The sequence below is a fragment of the Somniosus microcephalus genome, chromosome 14 (genome assembly GCF_052327205.1).
Source record: "Somniosus microcephalus isolate GS21.2 chromosome 14, FLI_Smic_1.0, whole genome shotgun sequence".
NCBI lineage: Eukaryota > Metazoa > Chordata > Chondrichthyes > Squaliformes > Somniosidae > Somniosus > Somniosus microcephalus.
The window spans coordinates 77197150-77216922 of record NC_141000.1 but is presented as its reverse complement, the minus strand read 5'-3'; the positions used below and the strand labels follow the sequence as shown (position 1 = coordinate 77216922).

The following is a 19773-nucleotide window of genomic DNA, read 5'->3' as shown; positions in this document are numbered from 1 at the left end:
GTTTGGAAGAAGCTGGAGCTCCCGTAATGTGCTGGCTGTTTAACCAGTCCATGCATATGTTACTGTTGCACTGTCTACCAGTCTTTAGGGGATGGATTTGCAATGTATTTGCATGTTATAATGCTATGACATCAGGACGCCTATTAGGTTCTGGGACATTGTGTTGTCTCCAACTGATTCATGTACAGTACTCTTCAACTGAAACAATATTTGTGATTATTGTAGCTTGTGAAAAACAGTTCAATTATTTCTTGATAATACCATTAACAGTCAAAACTCTTCAGTGAATGATGAGTAGACAATAGAACAGATATCACTGTTAATCATCATGAAAAGTAGATTATCTGGTCATTATATCATTGCTATTTGTGGGACCTTGCTGTGTGCAAGATGGCTGCCACGTTTCCACACATTATAACAGTGACTACACTTCAAATGTACTTCATTAGCTGTAAAGCACTTTGGGACATCCAGAGGTAGTGAAAGGCACTATATAAATGCAAGTTCTTTATAAGTATGGAGAAATGAGAAGGGGAAATGAGGAAAACATAGGTAAAAAGCAAACGGCGAGCAAGTTTTATAAATCAGTTGCTTTTCATTTTAAATATCTGAGATTTTACTTTGATCCCAGAATATTAGTTACACACCATGAGAATTAGAATTAATTTTCAAATGTTCATCTCAAATAACAAATATATCCATTTCAAAATACCTTTAAACATGTAGAATTAGAAGATACTTTGTTTACATTGTAGATAATTAATAATAAACTAAAACAATTAATTATCATCATCGTCGTCGTCGTCGTCATCATCATCATCATCGTCGTCATCATCATCGTCGTCATCATCGTCATCATCATCGTCATCATCATCGTTGTCATCATCATCGTCATCATCATCGTCGTCATCATCATCATCATCGTCATCATCGTCGTCGTCATCATCATCTTCTGTATTAACTTTTCCCGAGAGAACATCATGGAGCCATTCTTCTAGTTCATCAGCTGATGGTGGATCATCATCACCTTTAATATCCATCCAGACACTGTCAGCCTGTAATGATATAGATGTGAAAATCACAATGTTAAATTAATTATGTATTGATAAGGAAAGTTACAAACTATCAGCTTTTAGGAACATGCATACAAGCACAGACCTTATTATATATACATCTATACAAATGCTACATTAAATACGACAATGAAGTCCACATTGATTAGGAATATTACAGACTATCAGCCTATGAATAAATCCATCAGGAAAACCCATTAGCAGAAAATAAGAGTAATATTAAAATAAATCAACAAAACCTTTTCACCATAAAGCCACTGGATCTAATTAGGAAAAAGTGTACGAAAGGCTGATATTTAGAGATATTTAGTAGACAAGAATCATATACATATAAATTCAAGTGTAGCCATTGACCAAATAATATTGTCCATAATTACTCCTGGGTAACTAAAAAGCTAAGACTTGTTCAAAATGCAGCTGCAAAGACAGTCAAAATCAGTTTTGACTAAGCTTTGATAACAAACAGCCACAGACTGCGAGTGAAGGTTAAATAGTTAAATAACATATTATAATGCTAAGTAGAACTTAGATTTCACTTAACAAAACTAATTGCAACAATATTTAAAGGATAATTAGTATAAGGACATAAAATGAGAGAGATCATGGAAGTTAAGGTATTTATCTGGTAGATTAAAGTGAGATAATCTGGATACCTCAAGGCAAGTGAAACAGCGCTGATATGGGCCCTTGGTATAAAGGCCTTGTACCAGGGAGGCAGGAAATTTGAGATATGGTAAATTCCAATGGGGTGAAAAGCTATCAACAAGATAACACGACAGTGGGGCAGAGTTAGTGGAAATGTACTGGAAAAGGAGTGGCCAGGTTACTAGCCTTAACCTGAGTGACAATGGTATTTTGACCATTAGAACCAATTAAAAAAGGTGATTTTGTTAAAGACCATATATGGACACTGGCCAAACCAACTTTTGATAAGAAAAGGGTTAAAACCTCGATACTCAAAGAACAGCTTTACACAGACTTACTGCGAGAACAAAGGAACAGACTTAAGACGACGTCATCTGTGTCCGAGAGATTCCAGAGACCAAGGGCTGCGAGCTACTCGTTAAAACTATCACCTTTTGTTAAGTATTGTAAGCTTAATAAATCTTGATCTATTGCTCAAACATACTGGCTGCTGCCTATTGGTGTCTTACATAGAAACATAGAAGATAGGGACAGGAGTAGGCCATTCGGCCCCTCGAGCCTGCTCCGCCATTCAATGAGATTATGGCTGATCATCCAAATTCAGTACCCTATTCCTGCCTTCTCTCCATATCCCTTGATCCCTTTAGCCTTAAGAAATATATCCAACTCCTTCTTGAATATATTTAATGAATTGGCCTCTACTGCCTTCTTTGGCAGGGAATTCCACAGGTTCACCACTCTCTGGGTGAAGAAATTCCTCCTCATCTCTGTCCTAAATGGCTTACCCCTTATCCTTAGACTGTGAACCCTGGTTCTGGACTCCCCGACCATCGGGAACATCCTTCCAGCATCTAGTCTGTCTAGTACTTTCAGAATTTTATAAGTTTCGATGAGATCCCCTCTCATTCTTCTAAACTCCAGCGAGTACAAGCCCAATCGACCCAATCTCTCCTCATACGTCATTCCTGCCATCCCAGGAATTAGCCTGGTGAATCTTCGCTGCACTCCTTCCATGGCAAGAACACCCTTCCTCAGACAAGGCGACCAAAACTGCACACAATACTCAAGATGTGGCCTCACCAAGGCCCTGTACAACTGCAGCAAGACATCCTTGTTCCTGTACTCAAACCCTCTTGTCTTGTCCAAGAACTCAGAGATCATTAAGATCTTACAAATGCAAATCCCAGAATGAAGAAGAACTAAGGGCTGATGTTCCATTGTTGCTTCAGGTGTAAGATTTTTCTCCACCTGCACAGTGCTGCCAGGAGCTCTTGATGACTCAGCTATGCAGAGTGATAGACCGTCCAACACCAATTCGATTGATTCCACTTTTAGTACCCAATTGTCTCACTTTCTTTCATTGTATTGCAGCCTTTGTATTTCTCTGTAATTATACAGTAACTGCAAAAATAACCATTTCTGTAAACTTAGAAAAATTGGGTTCATGTCACGATGAGATTGGAGTCATTTCATACTGGCATCAGTTATGTGAAGATACTAGAAAAGCAGGGATTGTTCTCCTTAGAGCAGAGAAGATTAAGGGGAGATTTGATAGAGGTGTTCAAAATCATGAAGGGTTTTGATAGAGTAAATAAGGAGAAACTGTTTCCAGTGGCAAAAGGGTCAGTAACCAGAGAACACAGATTTATGGTAATTGGCAAAAGAACCAGAAGCGACATGAGGAAAACATTTTTTACGCAGCAAGTTGTTATGATCTGGAATGCAAGGGTGGTGGAAGCAGATTCAATAGTAACTTTCAAAAGGGAATTGGATAAATACTTGAAGGGGAAAAATTTGCAGGGCTATGGGGAAAGAGCAGGGGAGTGGGACTAATTGGGCAGCTCTTTCAAAGAGCCAGCACAGGCCTGATGGGCCAGGTGGCCTCCTTCTGTGCTGTATCATTCTATGATTTTATGATCGGTTTTAGGAAGGTGATTATTTACATAAAAATGAATCCTAGTCTTTTCTTTTGCACTCACAGCAGAAAGCCATCCTCCAAAATGTCCACAAAGCAAAACCACAGCTCTCCCATTGTTCAGATGCATAATTTCCATTTATCTAAAGCTCTAAATTTGCACACACACTTCCTTGCAAATCTATATTGTTGCATACTATCTATCCCTAGCTATACACATACATATAAGCCTATATGGATAGAGGAATTGAAAAGCAACATCACACATATGTCCAAACTTGTAAAGAAATAGAGAGCCACATGCAACTATAAGTAAATATGTAGTGATATCCATGAACAGTCACACATTGGTATACAAAATCACAATTGTAAAACCATACACATGCATACAAAAACATGGGCATGCACCCCCACAATCCCATAGATCATGGCAAACTATACCTATATTAAGAAAGATTGTAAGAGCACTAGAGTGTAACGGTTGGAATTTGCTGATGTTACTTACATCAGTGACATTCACTATTCCAATCTGAGGCTTGTGAAGGTCAATCTTGAAAGTTTTCTCCCAGTATGTAAACAACTGAAATAGTCAAAAAAGGAAGGTGAGATTAAATTACTGCAACAAAATGCCTGTAATATAATTCCTATTTATTATTGTGAGACACGTGTGCTCACCAGAGGGAAGTCATCAGGGTCGATCCATACAATGCTTAAATCTGGATTGTTAGTGTTTTCTCTTGCTACCTCTTTTAAAATTGACAGAAATTCATAACCATCTGTAAAGCAATAGAAATCTCCCAATTATCCTCATGCAAGAGACCAAGAATTATTTAGACAAGCAAATATTCCACTGATATCAATTCCACTGTAGCTGCCTATGAAATACATTTTTTGTGGATTCAGACATCAAATTTGTGGTATAGATATTACACCTTGAAATACCTGTTGCCAATATTAGCGAATTGACATTTAATGCATTTGCTTGGCGTTCTGCTATTTGAATGGAACATAGGAAGAGGAGTAGGTCATTCAACCCCTGAAGCCTGTTCTGCCATTCAATTGCTGATCTGTACCTCAATGCTATTTAGCTGCCTTTGATATATATCCCTTGATACACTTATCTAATAAAAATCTGTCGATCTTTGTCTTGAAAATTTCAATTAACCCAGCATCCATAGCATTTTGGGCGAAAGTTACTATTACTTAGTTTTACCCATACTGTTCCCACTGCCTGGTCACCCATACTGTTCCCACTGCCTGGTCACCCATACTGTTCCCACTGCCTGGTCACCCATACTGTTCCCGCTGCCTGGTCACCCATACTGTTCCCACTGCCTGGTCACCCATACTGTTCCCACTGCCTGGTCACCCATACTGTTCCCGCTGCCTGGTCACCCATACTGTTCCCACTGCCTGGTCACCCATACTGTTCCCGCTGCCTGGTCACCCATACTGTTCCCACTGCCTGGCCACCCATACTGTTCCCGCTGCCTGGTCACCCATACTGTTCCCACTGCCTGGTCACCCATACTGTTCCCGCTGCCTGGTCACCCATACTGTTCCCACTGCCTGGTCACCCATACTGAAGTACTTTCTTTCCACTGTTGTAATTGTGTATTTTATCAATATTGCTATTCCTCCTCCTTTCCCAATTTCCCTCTACTTTCTGAAGATCCTATCGAATGAAGACATTAACCCATTTAAAACAACGACAACTTGCATTTATATAGCGCCTTTAACATAGTAAAGCATCCCAAGGCACTTATGTTAAGCATTCATACCCTAATAATACCATCAGCAATTTCTAGTCTTATACTGAATAATAGAGGCCCCAGATTTCCTCTGGGTCAGCAGCATACCTAGGGTGAAAAACTGGCAATCCTAACACTGTGTGGGAGGGGGTGGGGGAGGGAGCAGGGCCTGGTAACAATCCCTCATTATGCATCTTACTGTCTTGTACTTATATTACTTGTGCAGTTTAATCATCTCCTGTTTTTCATATAAGCACTTTACATGTCATTCTATTCCATTTCACATGCATGTGTGTGTGCATGCATGAGTGTATGTGTGTTTTTCCCTGCCCTGTTCTTTTTAAAATGTTGTACATTTGTAATAGCTGATGAATTTTTCAATGGGGGGGGGCGGTCCCCGGATCAGTGACCGCCCCTGCCCCACCCCCCGGGATCGGACTCCCGCCCACCCCCACCCCGGGTCAGTGACCGCCCCCGTCCCCCCGGGATCGGAACCACTGCCCTCCCCAGGAGCGGAACCACCGCCCCCCCCCGGGTCAGTGACCGCCCCCGTCCCCCCGGGATCGGACTCCCGCCCCCCCGGGACCAGAACCACCGCCCCCGCCCCCCCCACCGGGATCGGACTCCCGCCCCCCCTGGGAGCGGAACCACTGCCTCCGCTGGTCAGTGACCGCCCCTGTCCCCCCGGGATCGGACTCCCGCCCCCCCCGGGATCGGAACCACTGCCCTCCCCAGGAGCGGAACCACCGCCCCCCCCCGGGTCAGTGACCGCCCCCGTCCCCCCGGGATCGGAACCACTGCCCTCCCCCCCCAGGAGCGGAACCACCGCCCCCCCCGGGTCAGTGACCGCCCCCGTCCCCCCGGGATCGGACTCCCGCCCCCCCGGGACCAGAACCACCGCCCCCGCCGCCCCACCGGGATCGGACTCCCGCCCCCCCTGGGAGCGGAACCACTGCCTCCGCTGGTCAGTGACCGCCCCTGTCCCCCCGGGATCGGACTCCCGCCCCCCCCGGGATCGGAACCACTGCCCTCCCCCCGGATCAGTGACCGCCCCTGCCCCCCCCCCCGGGATCGGACTCCCGCCCACCCCCACCCCGGGTCAGTGACCGCCCCCGTCCCCCCGGGATCGGGCTCCCGCCCCCCCTGGGAGCGGAACCACTGCCTCCGCTGGTCAGTGACCGCCCCTGTCCCCCCGGGATCGGACTCCCGCCCCCCCGGGATCGGAACCGCCCCTTCCCCCCCCGGGGTTGGGGATCAGACAACCCTCCCCCACCCCAGTTTTGGACCCTCTGGGTCGGGAATCGGACACCCCCGGGGGTCAGGGATCCAACTCCCTCCCCCCGCCCCCCGGAGTTGGTTTTCGTACCCCCCTGGAGTCGGGACTGGCACGGACCTGGGGTTGTGGCCTCTTGTTGAGCATTCCCTGCCTGACTGGAAGCCAGCCTGTCAATCAGCCTGACTTCCGGGCGGGAGACCGACCTGTGACGTCACACGCACGATGTTGTGGGGAAACCCGGACGTTTCCAATGCTTCACCGGGTCTAAACGCCAAAACTCCAGCCCTAGGGTCTGCTGGTTAACTGACCTTACTCTCCACAGATGCTGCCTGACCCATTAAGTGCTTCAACTTACTGTTTTGGACTTATAGTATCTGCAGTTTTTTTTACTTTTTATCTAAATTAGTCTGTTCTGTCCCATAAAAAACAGTTTTAATGGTGACTTACTATTTATGCAGTAACATGATGGAAGATTTCCTTTGTGCATTAAGTGCAGCAAAATTGTAAGCTGGTTCTTTGCAAAGAGGTTTACGATTTCATTACAAATCAAATATAGGAAATCTTCCCCATATTACCAATAAATAGCTTTCACCCAAGGTTCTCAATAATGAAACACAACTTAGCAATATTAATATAAGAAAACTGTTCGACAATAATCACTAAACACAAGGAAACATTTCTACAGAAAGGACAATTCCATTCTCCATGTCTAAGCATTGGGGAAAAAAATAGAAAATGTCCAAAGATATTGTCATTCTTCAACAGAGTAAGCTGAAGAAAAAAAACATTTCATAAGTGTCAAATTTTGAATCCAGTTTTTCAGGATCTCATAGGCAGAGTTTTCTACTTGGGTGGAATCTTGCCACTACTTTGGCAGGGCATGCCTTCTGCCAGCCCTTGTGGCCCATCGCTTTCCAGCTGTGGACCTCAGGCATCTACAGTCAGGGCAGGGAATGGCAGCTGAAGACAAAAATACTTTTTATTTTTAAATTTGCTGCGCAAAGGGAAATTAATTGATTACCTTTCCTTGAGGGGGTGGGGGTAATTAAATCTCCAAACTTCCCACAAAGCTGTACGGCAGGAACACACCAGTGTTCCTCGTGTCCTGTGTTGCTACAGTGTTGATGGCAGAAAATGCATCGAATTACATGTTCCCATCATTAGTGCATCATTTGAATTCTTGGGCAGCTATATTCAACACCTGCTTTCACTTCTGGCAGAAAATCCCACAAATAGCAGTGGGCTGCAGGAAGACAGCTGAACTGCTTCCAGCCAGAATATCCGCTCCCTGTCTATCCCAGATCTGCTCAAAATTAGGCAAACATGGCAGCTAGTTCGCGCAAATATAGGTATGGACATATTTTAAGAATATGTCAAACACTGTCCAAGTTGACACATTTTGTTAATATTTCAACAGAGGAAGTGCAAGTGCATAACAATGTCAAGAAACAACAGTCTACATAATTAGTCACTGGACTGCAAGGTAATTCATTGTGTATGAAATATTTTGAGATATTTCAACACAATAAAGCTATATGAATCAGAGTTTAAGTAAATACATTGACTTGCGCTGATCACCCAGATCACTCCTTGAATTTTAAAGGTCAACAATGCTAGAACATGTCAAGTGTCATTATCCCCTGATTCGCCTTTCAACTAGCTTCAGGTACCTCAGCAGCAACCCTCCCAGTAGCCGGTGAGGATGAAACATGACTTGTTGAAATGTTGTGATACAATTCTTTTTCAAACTACTGCTATAAACCCCATCATGGGTATTTTTGGCTTGTTGTTATCAAGGTGCCTTAGCTAAAAAATATTTAATGTACACAGAAAACATTAAAACGTGCTATATATTAAATATATACAGATTTTGTTTAAATATTTTCATCTCATATTTAAAGGAATTACCTCACACTTCTAGAAAGGCTGTGTGTAGATTACACAGCATGCATATACGAACACACACACAAAATCATATACACACTAATTTAACATAAGAATTAAACTGACAATTTCTTTACACAGGTTATAGTTAGAATGTGGAATGCTCTGCCACCAACCCTTGTTGAAGCAGAGTCCATAAATTATTTTAAAAGGGAATTAGATAGCTACTTAAAAAAAGGAATATTAAAGAGTATGGGGAACAAGCAGGAGTGAGATTAACCTAGGAAACATGAGGAGAAAAATATGTGATTGGCTGAATGGCTTTTTTCAGTGTCATAACATCCTGCGATTTTATGATCAGCTTTAACGGAAATTACCAGGATCTTCTTCTTCAGCAAAAGCAACAATTTGGATCCCATCCATGTCATCCTCCTATACAGAAAAAAGATCACAAATTTGTGTTACATTGTGAGGGATTTATGGATATTTCTAAATGATAAAAGAAAGAAAGAACTTGCAATTATACAGTTTCTTTCACATCTTCAGAACATCCCAAAGTGTGTTACGGCCAACAAATTAATTTTTGAAGTGGAGTCACTGTTGTAATGTAGACAAATGCAGCAGCCAATTTGCACACAGCAAGGTCCCACAAACAGCAAGGAGATAAATGACCAGTTAATCTGTTTTGGTGGTGGAATAAATATTAGCTTGGACAACTCCCCTGCTCTTCTTTAAGTAGTACCATGGGATCTTTCACATCCACCTGAGCAAGCAGTCAGGACGTTAGTTTAACATCTCAGATAAAAGATGGCACCTCTAACAATGCATTACTCCCTCGATGCTGCACTGAACTGTCAGCCTAAATTATATGCGCAAATTCTGCAGTGTGGCATACACGCCATGGTCTTGTGACTCAGAGGTAAGTGTGAGCCATGCTGACACTATAATACCATATGCTATACCTTTGAGTACAATTTATATTTTCCTGAGAAAGGAAGAGAAGTCTGAGTTTCTGGTTCTCCCAATCTGTGGCTTCTACTTTGTTCTGCCTATTCACCCTCTGCCTCTGCTACCTTATTCCTCAGTACTTGTCTTGGGTCTCGTCATCTTCTTTTTGTATCTTTCTAATTGATGAAATAAATTGAACTCTAAATTTAACATTTTCCCACTCTCGCTAATAACTCGAAAAAAGATCATTCATTTCAGGTTTGTCGTACCCATGTTTCGAACACATCCTCTGGACGCAGTTTCCTGAGTGTTGATCTGAAAATAGAACAAATAGAGTTTCAAAAACAGTTCCTATGTTGCAGTGTTAAAGCTTGTCTGGGCTACCTCTCATTGCTTCTGTTAGTGTCATCTCACTCTGGGTCATGTTCATATATTGGCCCAGAAATTTGGGTCTCCACGGGTGAGTACGCACGGGGTACTCACCCGTAGGCCCAATGAAAGTGCCGGTTTCCTGCATGCACTGCGCATGCGCGGGAAACCGGCACTTCCGTTCCCCTGAAAGAAGGGGTTCAGAAGTCGAACGCGTGCGCGGGAGAGGCTGCGCGTGCGCATCGAACTTAGTTTTTTTTTTACAGGTTTTCCCGGGAGGGTAAGTCTGCAGAATTTACACATTTAAAAAGCAGGCATAAGGCCTGCTTTTTACAAGGCAAGTGGTGAATTAATTAAAATTAAAACATTTTTTCCACAGGTTTATTATTTTTAAATACTTTAAAGCAAGGTAAGTTTATTTTTAGCCCCATTAGAAAATAAAATAATTTTTTTCAAAAATTTAAATTATTGTTTAAAATAGTTATTTCATGTAATTTTGTGTTTATTTAAAAAATGTGGGCCCAGAAATTCAGGTCGGGGGCTTCCCACGGGTGTAAGCCCCCGACCTGCACTTACCTTGCGTGCCGGCCGTTGAGCTGTGGGCCCCCGTGGAATTCCGATCCTGGGCCTGCTCCAGCTGCCGGCGCGCAGTGCTTGTGTATCCCAGGGGCGCAGTTCATTCGATGTGTCCCCTGGGATCACGTGGGCCATGGGGAGCCAATCGGAGCAGGGAATGCTCCATTCATAAGTTTGACAAGAAGAGCTGTCAAAACTTAGAAATACTATAAGCCCCAAAACATCACTAAATCTTCAAAAAAAAAATTTTTTTAATCACATTATTTAAATAAACTATCAATTACATGAAATAACTATTTTAAACAATAATTTAAATTTTTGAAAAAAATTATTTTATTTTCTAACGGGGCTAAAAATAAACTTACCTTGCTTTAAAGTATTTAAAAATAACAAACCTGTGGAAAAAATGTTTTAATTTTAATTAATTCACCACTTACCTTGTAAAAAGCAGGCTTTACAACTGCTTTTTAAATGTGTAACTTCTGCAGACTTACCCTCCCGGGAAAACCTGCAAAAACAACGTAAGTTCAATGCGCACGCGCAGCCTCTCCCGCACACACGTTCGAACTCTGAACCCCTTCTTTCAGGGGAACGGAAGTGCCGGTTTCCCGCGCATGCGCAGTGCATGCAGGAAACCGGCACTTCCATTGGGCCTACGGGTGAGTACCCCGTGCGTACTCACCCGTGGAGACCTGAATTTCTGGGCCGTGATGTTTTAAAAAAATTTATTTGAAGATTTAGTGATGTTTTGGGGCCCGTAGTATTTATAAGTTTTGACAGCTCTTCCTGTCAATCTTATGAATGGAGCATTCCCTGCTCCGATTGGCTCTCCATGGCCCACGTGATCCCAGGGGACGCATCGAACTAACTGCGCCCTTGGGATACACAAGCACTGCGCACCGGCAGCTGGAGCAGGCCCAGGATCGGAATCCCATGTGGGCCCACAGCTCAACAGCCGGCGCGCAAGGTAAGTGCAGGTCGGGGGCTTACACCCGCGGGAAGCCCCCGACCCGAATTTCTGGGCCAATGCCTCGCTACTGATTCAGCTGCCGATTCTCCCAGAAAATCAGAAATTGAATCCAAAGTCCACTCAGAACCTCCCTATGATGGCCTAGTCTGGAGGGAATACAATAGATGACCTTCTGCATGACCACCTGCTTTGACAGCAACTTTTCCTTGGATTTCCCAGCCCATCCTGTAGCTTCCACAGATTGGAAGCTCACATGGGGTAATCACAGAAGGAAATTTGAATCCTCACACTGTAACAGATGACCACTCCGCTCCAGACACAGTTACATTTAAATAAAATCAACTGCACATTACAGCCACTCAGTTATCCACCTTTTATGCTCTTGAATAAATTCCACGATTTTTTCCTCTGAATGGGGTTTATCAGGAATCGTGATCGAATCATCCATGAAAGGCTCGTAAAAATCCACCTCATTCATCTTCAGTGAGAGTTTCTTTGCAACCTAAACAGAGGAGAGTGCATCAACAAATAAAATGATGTACACAAAGGTGTAGAGTCCACGCCTTAATAATACACGGACTGCGGGAGAACAATAAAACAGGTATTTTACTGAACAGAGAGTAACGTCAGACTGAAGTACAGAAGCCTGCTAGGGCTTTTTATACAGGTGTGGTCACTGCCGGTACTGCAGTATAAAATCAGTTCTTCTCTTAAAGGTACATACACAACAATTCCTCCCCTTTTAGATAAACAGTACATAACATTCATTTAACAACTAAATAATAACTAATTACAATTACAATTTTCTCAGTACTATATACATCAACTGAAATAATTATTTATAAGTTCAGTCTTTGAGGAGGCTTCCTGATCCTGACTGGATAGCGCCTTTCTCGAGTATCCTGTTCTTACGGTGGAGTCGATTCTGGCTCATTGTCATTGGTTGGTTCGTCAGCTTCCAATACCACTGCTTCTGAGGTAGACGCAATCTGTACTTCGGTTTCATTACCAGGTGCACATGCTTGTGGTATAGGTTTGGCTTGTTCCTGTGACTCTAGAATCTGGTCAGCATGGCATCTCACGATGCTCTCTCCAACATCCACTGTGTACATTAGTGGTCCCTGCTGTGTGCATATCGTTCCTGGCTGCCATTTTTCTGTTCGGTAGTCGCGGGCCAAGACTGGTTGCCCTATCTTGAAGCTCCTGGTTGGCTTCTCGTTGATGTGTTGGAATTGCTTATCCTCAACATCTCGTCTTATGTTTGGTTTGAGCAAATCCAGGCGACATCTTAGCCTTCGGTTGAAGAACATTATGGCTGGAGCTTGGTTGGCGACTGCATGTGTCGCATTCCGGTAAGCAAACAAGAAATTATCTATCTTGTGTTGTAGTGGTATGTCGTCGTTATACATCGCCTTTATTGCCTTTTTAAAGGTCTGAACAAACCTCTCAGCCAATCCATTTGTGGCTGGGTGATATGGGGCAGATGTGTAATGTTTCACCCCATTATTCCTCAGAAGCCTCCGGAAATCCTCGGACACAAACTGTGGCCCATTGTCGGAGCAAATCTGTTCTGGCAAGCCATTCCTGGTGAAGATGGTCCGTAGGACTGCAATAGTTTTCTCCATGGTGGTGGAGGACATTTTGATGACATCTGGCCATTTCGAATGGGCATCCACGGCGATTAGAAACATTGAGTCCATAAATGGACCAGCAAAATCAATGTGTACCCATTGCCATGGAGATGAGGGCCACTCCCATGGGTGTAGAGGGGCCTGAGGTGGTGCATTTTGGACTTTCTGGCATCCTGAGCAGCTCTTGGTCAGGTCCTCGATTTGTTTATCGATTCCCGGCCACCACACATAAGCCCTGGCTAGGCTTTTCATTTTTACCCCTCCCAGATGACCCTCATGAAGCTCATTGAGCACTCTGTCTCTCAACTTGGGTGGAATTACCACTCGGGATCCACACATCAGGGTCCCCCGGCACACTGACAGCTGTTCTCTCCTTGGCGAGAATGCTGGCAACAGTGAGTCGCCATGTGCTGGCCATCCCTTCACCGTCAAATCATAGACCCAAGAGAGTGTCGGGTCATTTCGGGTTTCCTTCTCTATACTTGAGTTTGTAACAGGCAGACATTCAACTATGGTCGCATGGAATATCTCAACAGGGTCCACTGCAGGTGCTTCCTCTACCGTAGGCAACGGTAGGCGCGACAGCCCATCAGCGTTTCCATGCTGCTTCGTACCTTTGTACTCTATGTCATACTGATGTGCCCCTAGAAAAAGTGACCATCTTTGCAGCCGTTGCGCCATCATCACCGGAACGCCCTTCTTTGTCAGGCCTCCCTGTCAATCTGGGCGTAGTTAATCTCAGCTGAGGTTAACGAGCGCGACGCAAAGGCTATTGGCCTCTCTGAACCGTCAAGGAATTTGTGTGACAGCACCGCTCCAATGCCGTAGGGAGACGCATCACATGCCAACCGAATCGGTAGTGTTGGGTTGTAGTGGGCCAATACTTCTTTTGAAGTGATTAGGCATTTACATTTCTGAAAGGCACGCTTACACTCATCACTCCATTTCCATGTTACTCCAGTTTGCAGCAGGGCGTTCAGTGGGTGCAGAATTGTAGATAAATTCGGCAAGAATTTATGGTAGTAGTTCACCAGCCCAAGAAACGACCTCAGTTGCGACACATTTTCCGGTGCTGGAGCCTTGACTACAGCCTCAATCTTGTCTGGCGACTTATGCAACCCTTCCTCATCAATCATGTGGCCACAAAAAAAAAGATTTGTTTCCTGAAGAACTCACATTTGGGGCGGTTGGCTCGTAGCCCATATTCCTGCAATCTAGTGAGCACCTGCTCCAGGTTGGCAAGGTGTTCACTCTCATTTTCGCCCGTAACCAGGATGTCGTCCAAATAACACTGGGTCCCCGGGATCCCTTGCAGGACTTGTTCCATCGCCCTCTGCCAAATAGCCGGGGCTGATTCTACCCCGAATACCAGTCGATTGTACTGGTAAAGGCCTTTGTGAGTGTTTATCATGAGGTATTTCCTAGATGCTTCTTCCACCTCCATTTGTAGATACGCTTGGGCCAGATCAATCTTCGTAAAGCATTTCCCTCCAGATAGTGAGGCAAAAATATCTTCTATCCGTGGAAGTGGATATTGTACTGTGTGCAGGACTGGGTTCACAGTTACCTTGAAGTCCCCACAGATGTGAACCTTCTTCGGCTCCCCAGGCGTGCTGCTCAATGATTTCTTCATTACAGGAATGATGGGTGTGGCCCACTCGCTCCAGTCCACCTCGGACAGCACACCCGAACGCTCCAGACTCTCCAGTTCTGCTTCAACGGCTGGGCGGATCGCGTACGGCACCGGTCTGGCCTTAAAAAATTTTGGGTTTGCGTTATCTTTGATTTTTATCGTTGCCTTTACTCCTTTTAGAGTCCCAAGTCCTTGTTGGAACACCTCTTTCGCGTCAGTTAGAATTTGTGACAGTTGTCCAGGTGTGACGTAATCATCCTTTTTGTCAGTCACAGTTAGCGCCTGAATGGAATGCCAATCCAATTGTATTTTTCGGATCCATTCACGTCCCAATAATGGTGGTCCTCCATCTTGCAGTATATATAGATACAGTTTCTGTGTTTCCTTGCCGTTGTATTTAACTGGCACCCTTATTTTTCCTCTGGGGTAGACTTTTTGCCCCGTGTATGTCTTCAATACAATGGACGTGTCCTTTAAGGGTATGTGTGAGAATAGCCGCTCATAGTCTCGTCGATTCATGACAGTTAGGGCTGATCCTGTATCCAATTCCATCTTTACTTGGGACCCTGCTATCATGAGGGTGACCCAAATGGTTTGGTGATCCTCCTTTGCGATCACATTGTGTAACTTTAGACAACTTAGTCTCCTGCTCCCGGAGTCGTTATCACTCTCCTGATCTTCCGAACTACTGTCTGTCATTTTTTTTACTTTCTTGTACTTTTCCTTAGTAGTTCTTGTAGTGTTGGTTTTCTTTCCCGACCTGCAGACTCTTGCTATATGTCCCATTTTCCCGCATCGCCTGCATACTTTGTCCTTAAACCAGCAGTCCTTCTGATCATGGGTTGTTCTGCCGCAGCGATAGCACTTTTCTGCTCCATACGCCATTTCGTTAGCGCTGTATTCTTGTGGTTTCTGTTGTATTTCCGCAGCTCCCCGTGCTGCTGCTTCGTAGGATACTGCCACGCTGAAAGCCTGTTCTAGCGTCAGGTCCTTTTCCGAAAGTAGTCGTTTCTGGGTTCCTTCACTCTGTAGCCCGCAGACAAACTTATCCCCTAAGGTGTCTGTCAGTCCTGCTCCGAACTGGCAGTGCTTCGATAACTTGCGTAGTTCCGCAAGATAGTCAGCATTGTTCTCATCTCTGTGCTGGTTTCTTTTATGGAACTTGAATCTTTCTGCTATCAGCAGCGGTGTAGGGTTTAGGTGTTCCTGTAAGATATTAACAATCTCTTCAAAACTTTTCTCCATTGGTTTAGCTGGGGTAATTAAATTCCGCAATAGGCTGTACGTTCTCGCGCCCATTAAATTTAATAATACCGACGCCTTCTTTCCATCGGCCACCTCATTGGCATTGCAGTACACTTCAATTCTTTCTACATACGTGGTCCAGTCTTCTACCTTGTTGTCGAAAGCAGTGATACTGCCACTCTTCGGCATCTTGGGTGATTTAAAATGGCGCCTCCCGCGCTTTATCTTCTTCCCCAATGGAATAAAATGGCGCCTCCCGCGCTTTTCCTTCTTCCCCAATGGAATAAAATGGCACCTCCCGCGCTTTTCCTTCTTCCCCTTGCTGCCACGCTGCTCCTAGCGTTCTACAGGGTAATGGGGGCGACCCGCGGCTTCGGCACGTCTCACTTTTCCTTCCCCTCGTTTATTTTCTCTCCGCTGCCCGGTTCTTGAGCACCGCCCGCGCCCTGTGCGCTCCACCCTCTTTCTCTCTCTTTCCTCCCGGCGACGCTGCGCGGCCCCTTTGCAGAGCCGCTCGATCGAGCTCGAGCCCGCCGCAGTCCGGAAGGGTCAGCGCACTACCTGCTACCAGCACGATTTGCTGGAACACCTTGACTGGGGAGCCAAGCCCAGCTCTCCACAGCCTCTCCCACAATTCTCCGAACTCCGATGGATCCTTGGGCGGTTGCCCGCGGTCGACGCCCGTTGCTCTGACTTCGACCTCCAAGAAACTTCTTCTCAGGGAAAGATCCCCGTGAGGTGATGCAGTACTGCAGGTGAGTTCGAACCTGCTCGTCGCCACTGTAGAGTCCGCGCCTTAACAATACACGGACTGCGGGAGAACAATAAAACAGGTATTTTACTGAACAGAGAGTAACGTCAGACTGAAGTACAGAAGCCTGCTAGGGCTTTTTATACAGGTGTGGTCACTGCCGGTACTGCAGTATAAAATCAGTTCTTCTCTTAAAGGTACATACACAACAAAAGGGAAAAACTTAAACAAACAGACACCACAGTAATAAAACTGTAGCGAATCTGGCAATGATCTCATCTGGCATGTCAGCCCAAACACTGGGAAGAGACAAAATGTATATTTCACAACAAGCTAATATAAATCTCCATAAAGCACAGCAATGCAACATAGCAGTAGTGCAATGAAAAGCGATTTTTCCACATGGGCTTTGTATAGCTGTAGCAAAAACTTCCTCCCTTTTATACTCTAGTCCTCCAGTTATAAAGGCTACATTCCATTAGCCTTTTTGATTAGGTTTTGTACCTGACTACTACGTTTTAGTTATCTGTGTACATGGACCCCTAAATCTCTTTTAGACCTCCACTGTTCCTAGCTTTTCACCATTTAAATAATACTCAGATCTATCCTTTTTTGGTCCAAAATGGTTGACCTCACACTCAACTGCGTTGAAATCCATCTGCCACAGTTTTGCCCACTCAATCTATCAATGGCTCTTCGTAATTTTATGCTCCCGTCTACACTACTTACTAGCCACCAATCTTTGTGTCATCGGCAAACTTGGATATATGGCTTTCTATTGTGTTATCTAAGTCATTAATAAATATAGTGAATAGTTGAGGCCCCAGCACAGGTCCTGTGGGACACCACCAATGTTCCCACTAAGGATCGTGCGTGCGCAGCTGCGCGGTAATCCCGCGCAGGCCGCTTAGCGGCTTTTACATTGTAAATATCACGCATGCTCAGAAATTTAAAGGGACCGCGCATTAAAAGAAACAGGCCGTGCAGAACAAAGCACAGCTTACAGCGAACATTGGACACCACCAGTCACATTCTTTTAATTCGAGTACATACCCATTATCCCTACTCTCTATCTTCTACTGCCTAACCAATCTCCTAAACAGATCAATAATTTGCCTTCAATTCCATGAGCTTTAATTTTAGCTTTAATTACTCACCCCTTTATTATAAGTTGCAAAAAACTTGATATAAGGGTGGAAGTGTTCTGCTGCATCTTCAAACGCTTTGTAATCTGCATTAGAAAGAGACAAAATAGGAGAGAAAGGAAGAAACAAAGATAGAAATATAGGTTAGAATGTTTCACAGATTTCAAAAAGACATGAGATTATGTAAGAAAATTATACGCTGGCTCCAAAATTCCAGTAGGATGGGAGGTGGGGGGACATGTGAAGGTGGGGGTGGGGAGTGACATCCTCATGTAAGTTCTGGGATGCACCTGCCTGGAACCTCTGCCACTGACCTGCTAACGTTCATGGGATTAGGTGGAGGTCCCTTCATTACCATAGCACTGGCAGATACCCATGCTAGTAGGGGTGCATCTAGGGTACCCCCCATGGTGGAAAGGCCTGGCACAACTTGTCGGATTCGAGGGGTTGGGTTGGGTGGCAGTTCTCCCCCCGCCCCAGATAGAAGAGACAAATGTCCCCAGCAGCCCCTGTGTAGGGCGGGGCAGGGCTTTAAAATAATTCTTTATGAAAATATTTCTTTGGGGCCCAGGTCATGATCCTGGCTTTGGTCCTCAGGTAGGGTCTACTTCTGCCATTTGGCAACTTGGTATGTCTGGTCTTACTGAGGGTCAGAAAAGTGGGAACTCTAGACATAAGAAACCCCAGCAGTTCCCTCCCCTCTATGTCAATGGCTTTGTTTGGGGCAGACAGGGGTTACACCACCATCAGGCCATCCCAGAAACTCCCGGGAAGGCCAAGACTTTGAGCATCCGGGTCCCACCCTAAGTTTGCAGCCCTTCCAGTGGATTTCTGCTGAATGTACGGTTGGAGTGAGCCAGAAGGGCCGTAGATTTTTGGGGCCTATATATCCAGATGGTCTGTGTATATAATATATCTCTTCATTTCTATTTTTATGTCATTTGTTGATTTGAAAATATTATGGTCTTGAAAAATCTTTTATGACAGGAACAATAAATATTAACTTGGTGTATAAAATAGAGAATCATTTTACATTTATTTGGGGAAATCTATTCTTAAATTGAATTTAGGATATCAGAGTCATGTTTTACAACCCACTTTGAAGAGGAATAAAAGAATGTTTTCATTAGCCAATGAAAAGTAAACTTTGATCTACCAAAGTGTTATAAATTGCTACTATTTTTTTCATTAGAGAATCGTATAAGCCAGCACTATTAAAATTCCCCTGTCTGGCTTATACGATTCTCTAATGAAAAAAATAGTGGGCCTGCCTCTGTAATCCAGACTGATAATGGATGAAATGCTATGTGCAGTAAAAAGACAAGCTATCATATAACCTGCAGCTGCTTAACCTGTCAGCAGTGAACATTTCTCCAATTCGAAGTATCCAAACAATGGGGTTTTGCTTCTATTCCAAAGTTAGATAGCCAGTCTGACCAGCTCCTTTTTAGAACTTTCTTCGAGGCTAAGATAGAAGTTGATATTTTAACACTAAGCTGGTATTGAGGCTTTTTTGCAGGGAGATGTGAAAAGCAGGTTTGATGTTCATTAGATATTTTAAAACTGTTTAAGACAAAGGGTTATATTTGTTCTGTATACATTTACAGAACATCAGGTAGAAATTACTACAAAGCAAAATACTGCGGATGCTGGAAATCTGAAATAACAACAGAAAACGCTGGAAACACTCAGCAGGCCAGGCAGCATTCGTGGAGAGAGAAACAGAGTTAATGTTTCAGGTCTGGGACCCTTCATCAGAACTGGAAAAAGCTGGAGATTGTTAGATCCGTGTATCTTGATGTTGTGTCCTTCAATAATTAGACAAGAGACTGCAGGGAACGATCAACAGGTGTTTACTGAATGAGGGTTACTCTAGAACTAACTGTACAGATCACTACTCAGGGTTTATATACAGGTGTGGTCACTGCCGGTACTACAGTATACAGGAGCTGTAAAAAGTA

At 44.2% G+C, this 19773-nt stretch overlaps 1 protein-coding gene across 2 annotated transcripts in view; it reads right to left on the bottom strand.

Annotated features, from left to right (window-relative positions):
* Nucleotides 1–494: 494 nt before the first annotated feature.
* casq2 (calsequestrin 2) overlaps nt 495–19773 on the bottom strand; it is a 54636-nt gene continuing 35357 nt past the window's right edge. For both annotated transcript variants that reach the window (XM_086006738.1, XM_086006737.1), the window contains exons 6-12: nt 17825–17898; nt 11779–11909; nt 9762–9807; nt 8922–8976; nt 4309–4409; nt 4139–4213; nt 495–1055 (exon numbers count right to left, since the gene is read on the bottom strand). In XM_086006738.1, the coding sequence (XP_085862864.1) occupies nt 780–1055; nt 4139–4213; nt 4309–4409; nt 8922–8976; nt 9762–9807; nt 11779–11909; nt 17825–17898 (758 nt within the window). In that variant the 3' untranslated portion in view covers nt 495–779. The remainder of the gene's footprint in view (nt 1056–4138; nt 4214–4308; nt 4410–8921; nt 8977–9761; nt 9808–11778; nt 11910–17824; nt 17899–19773) is intronic.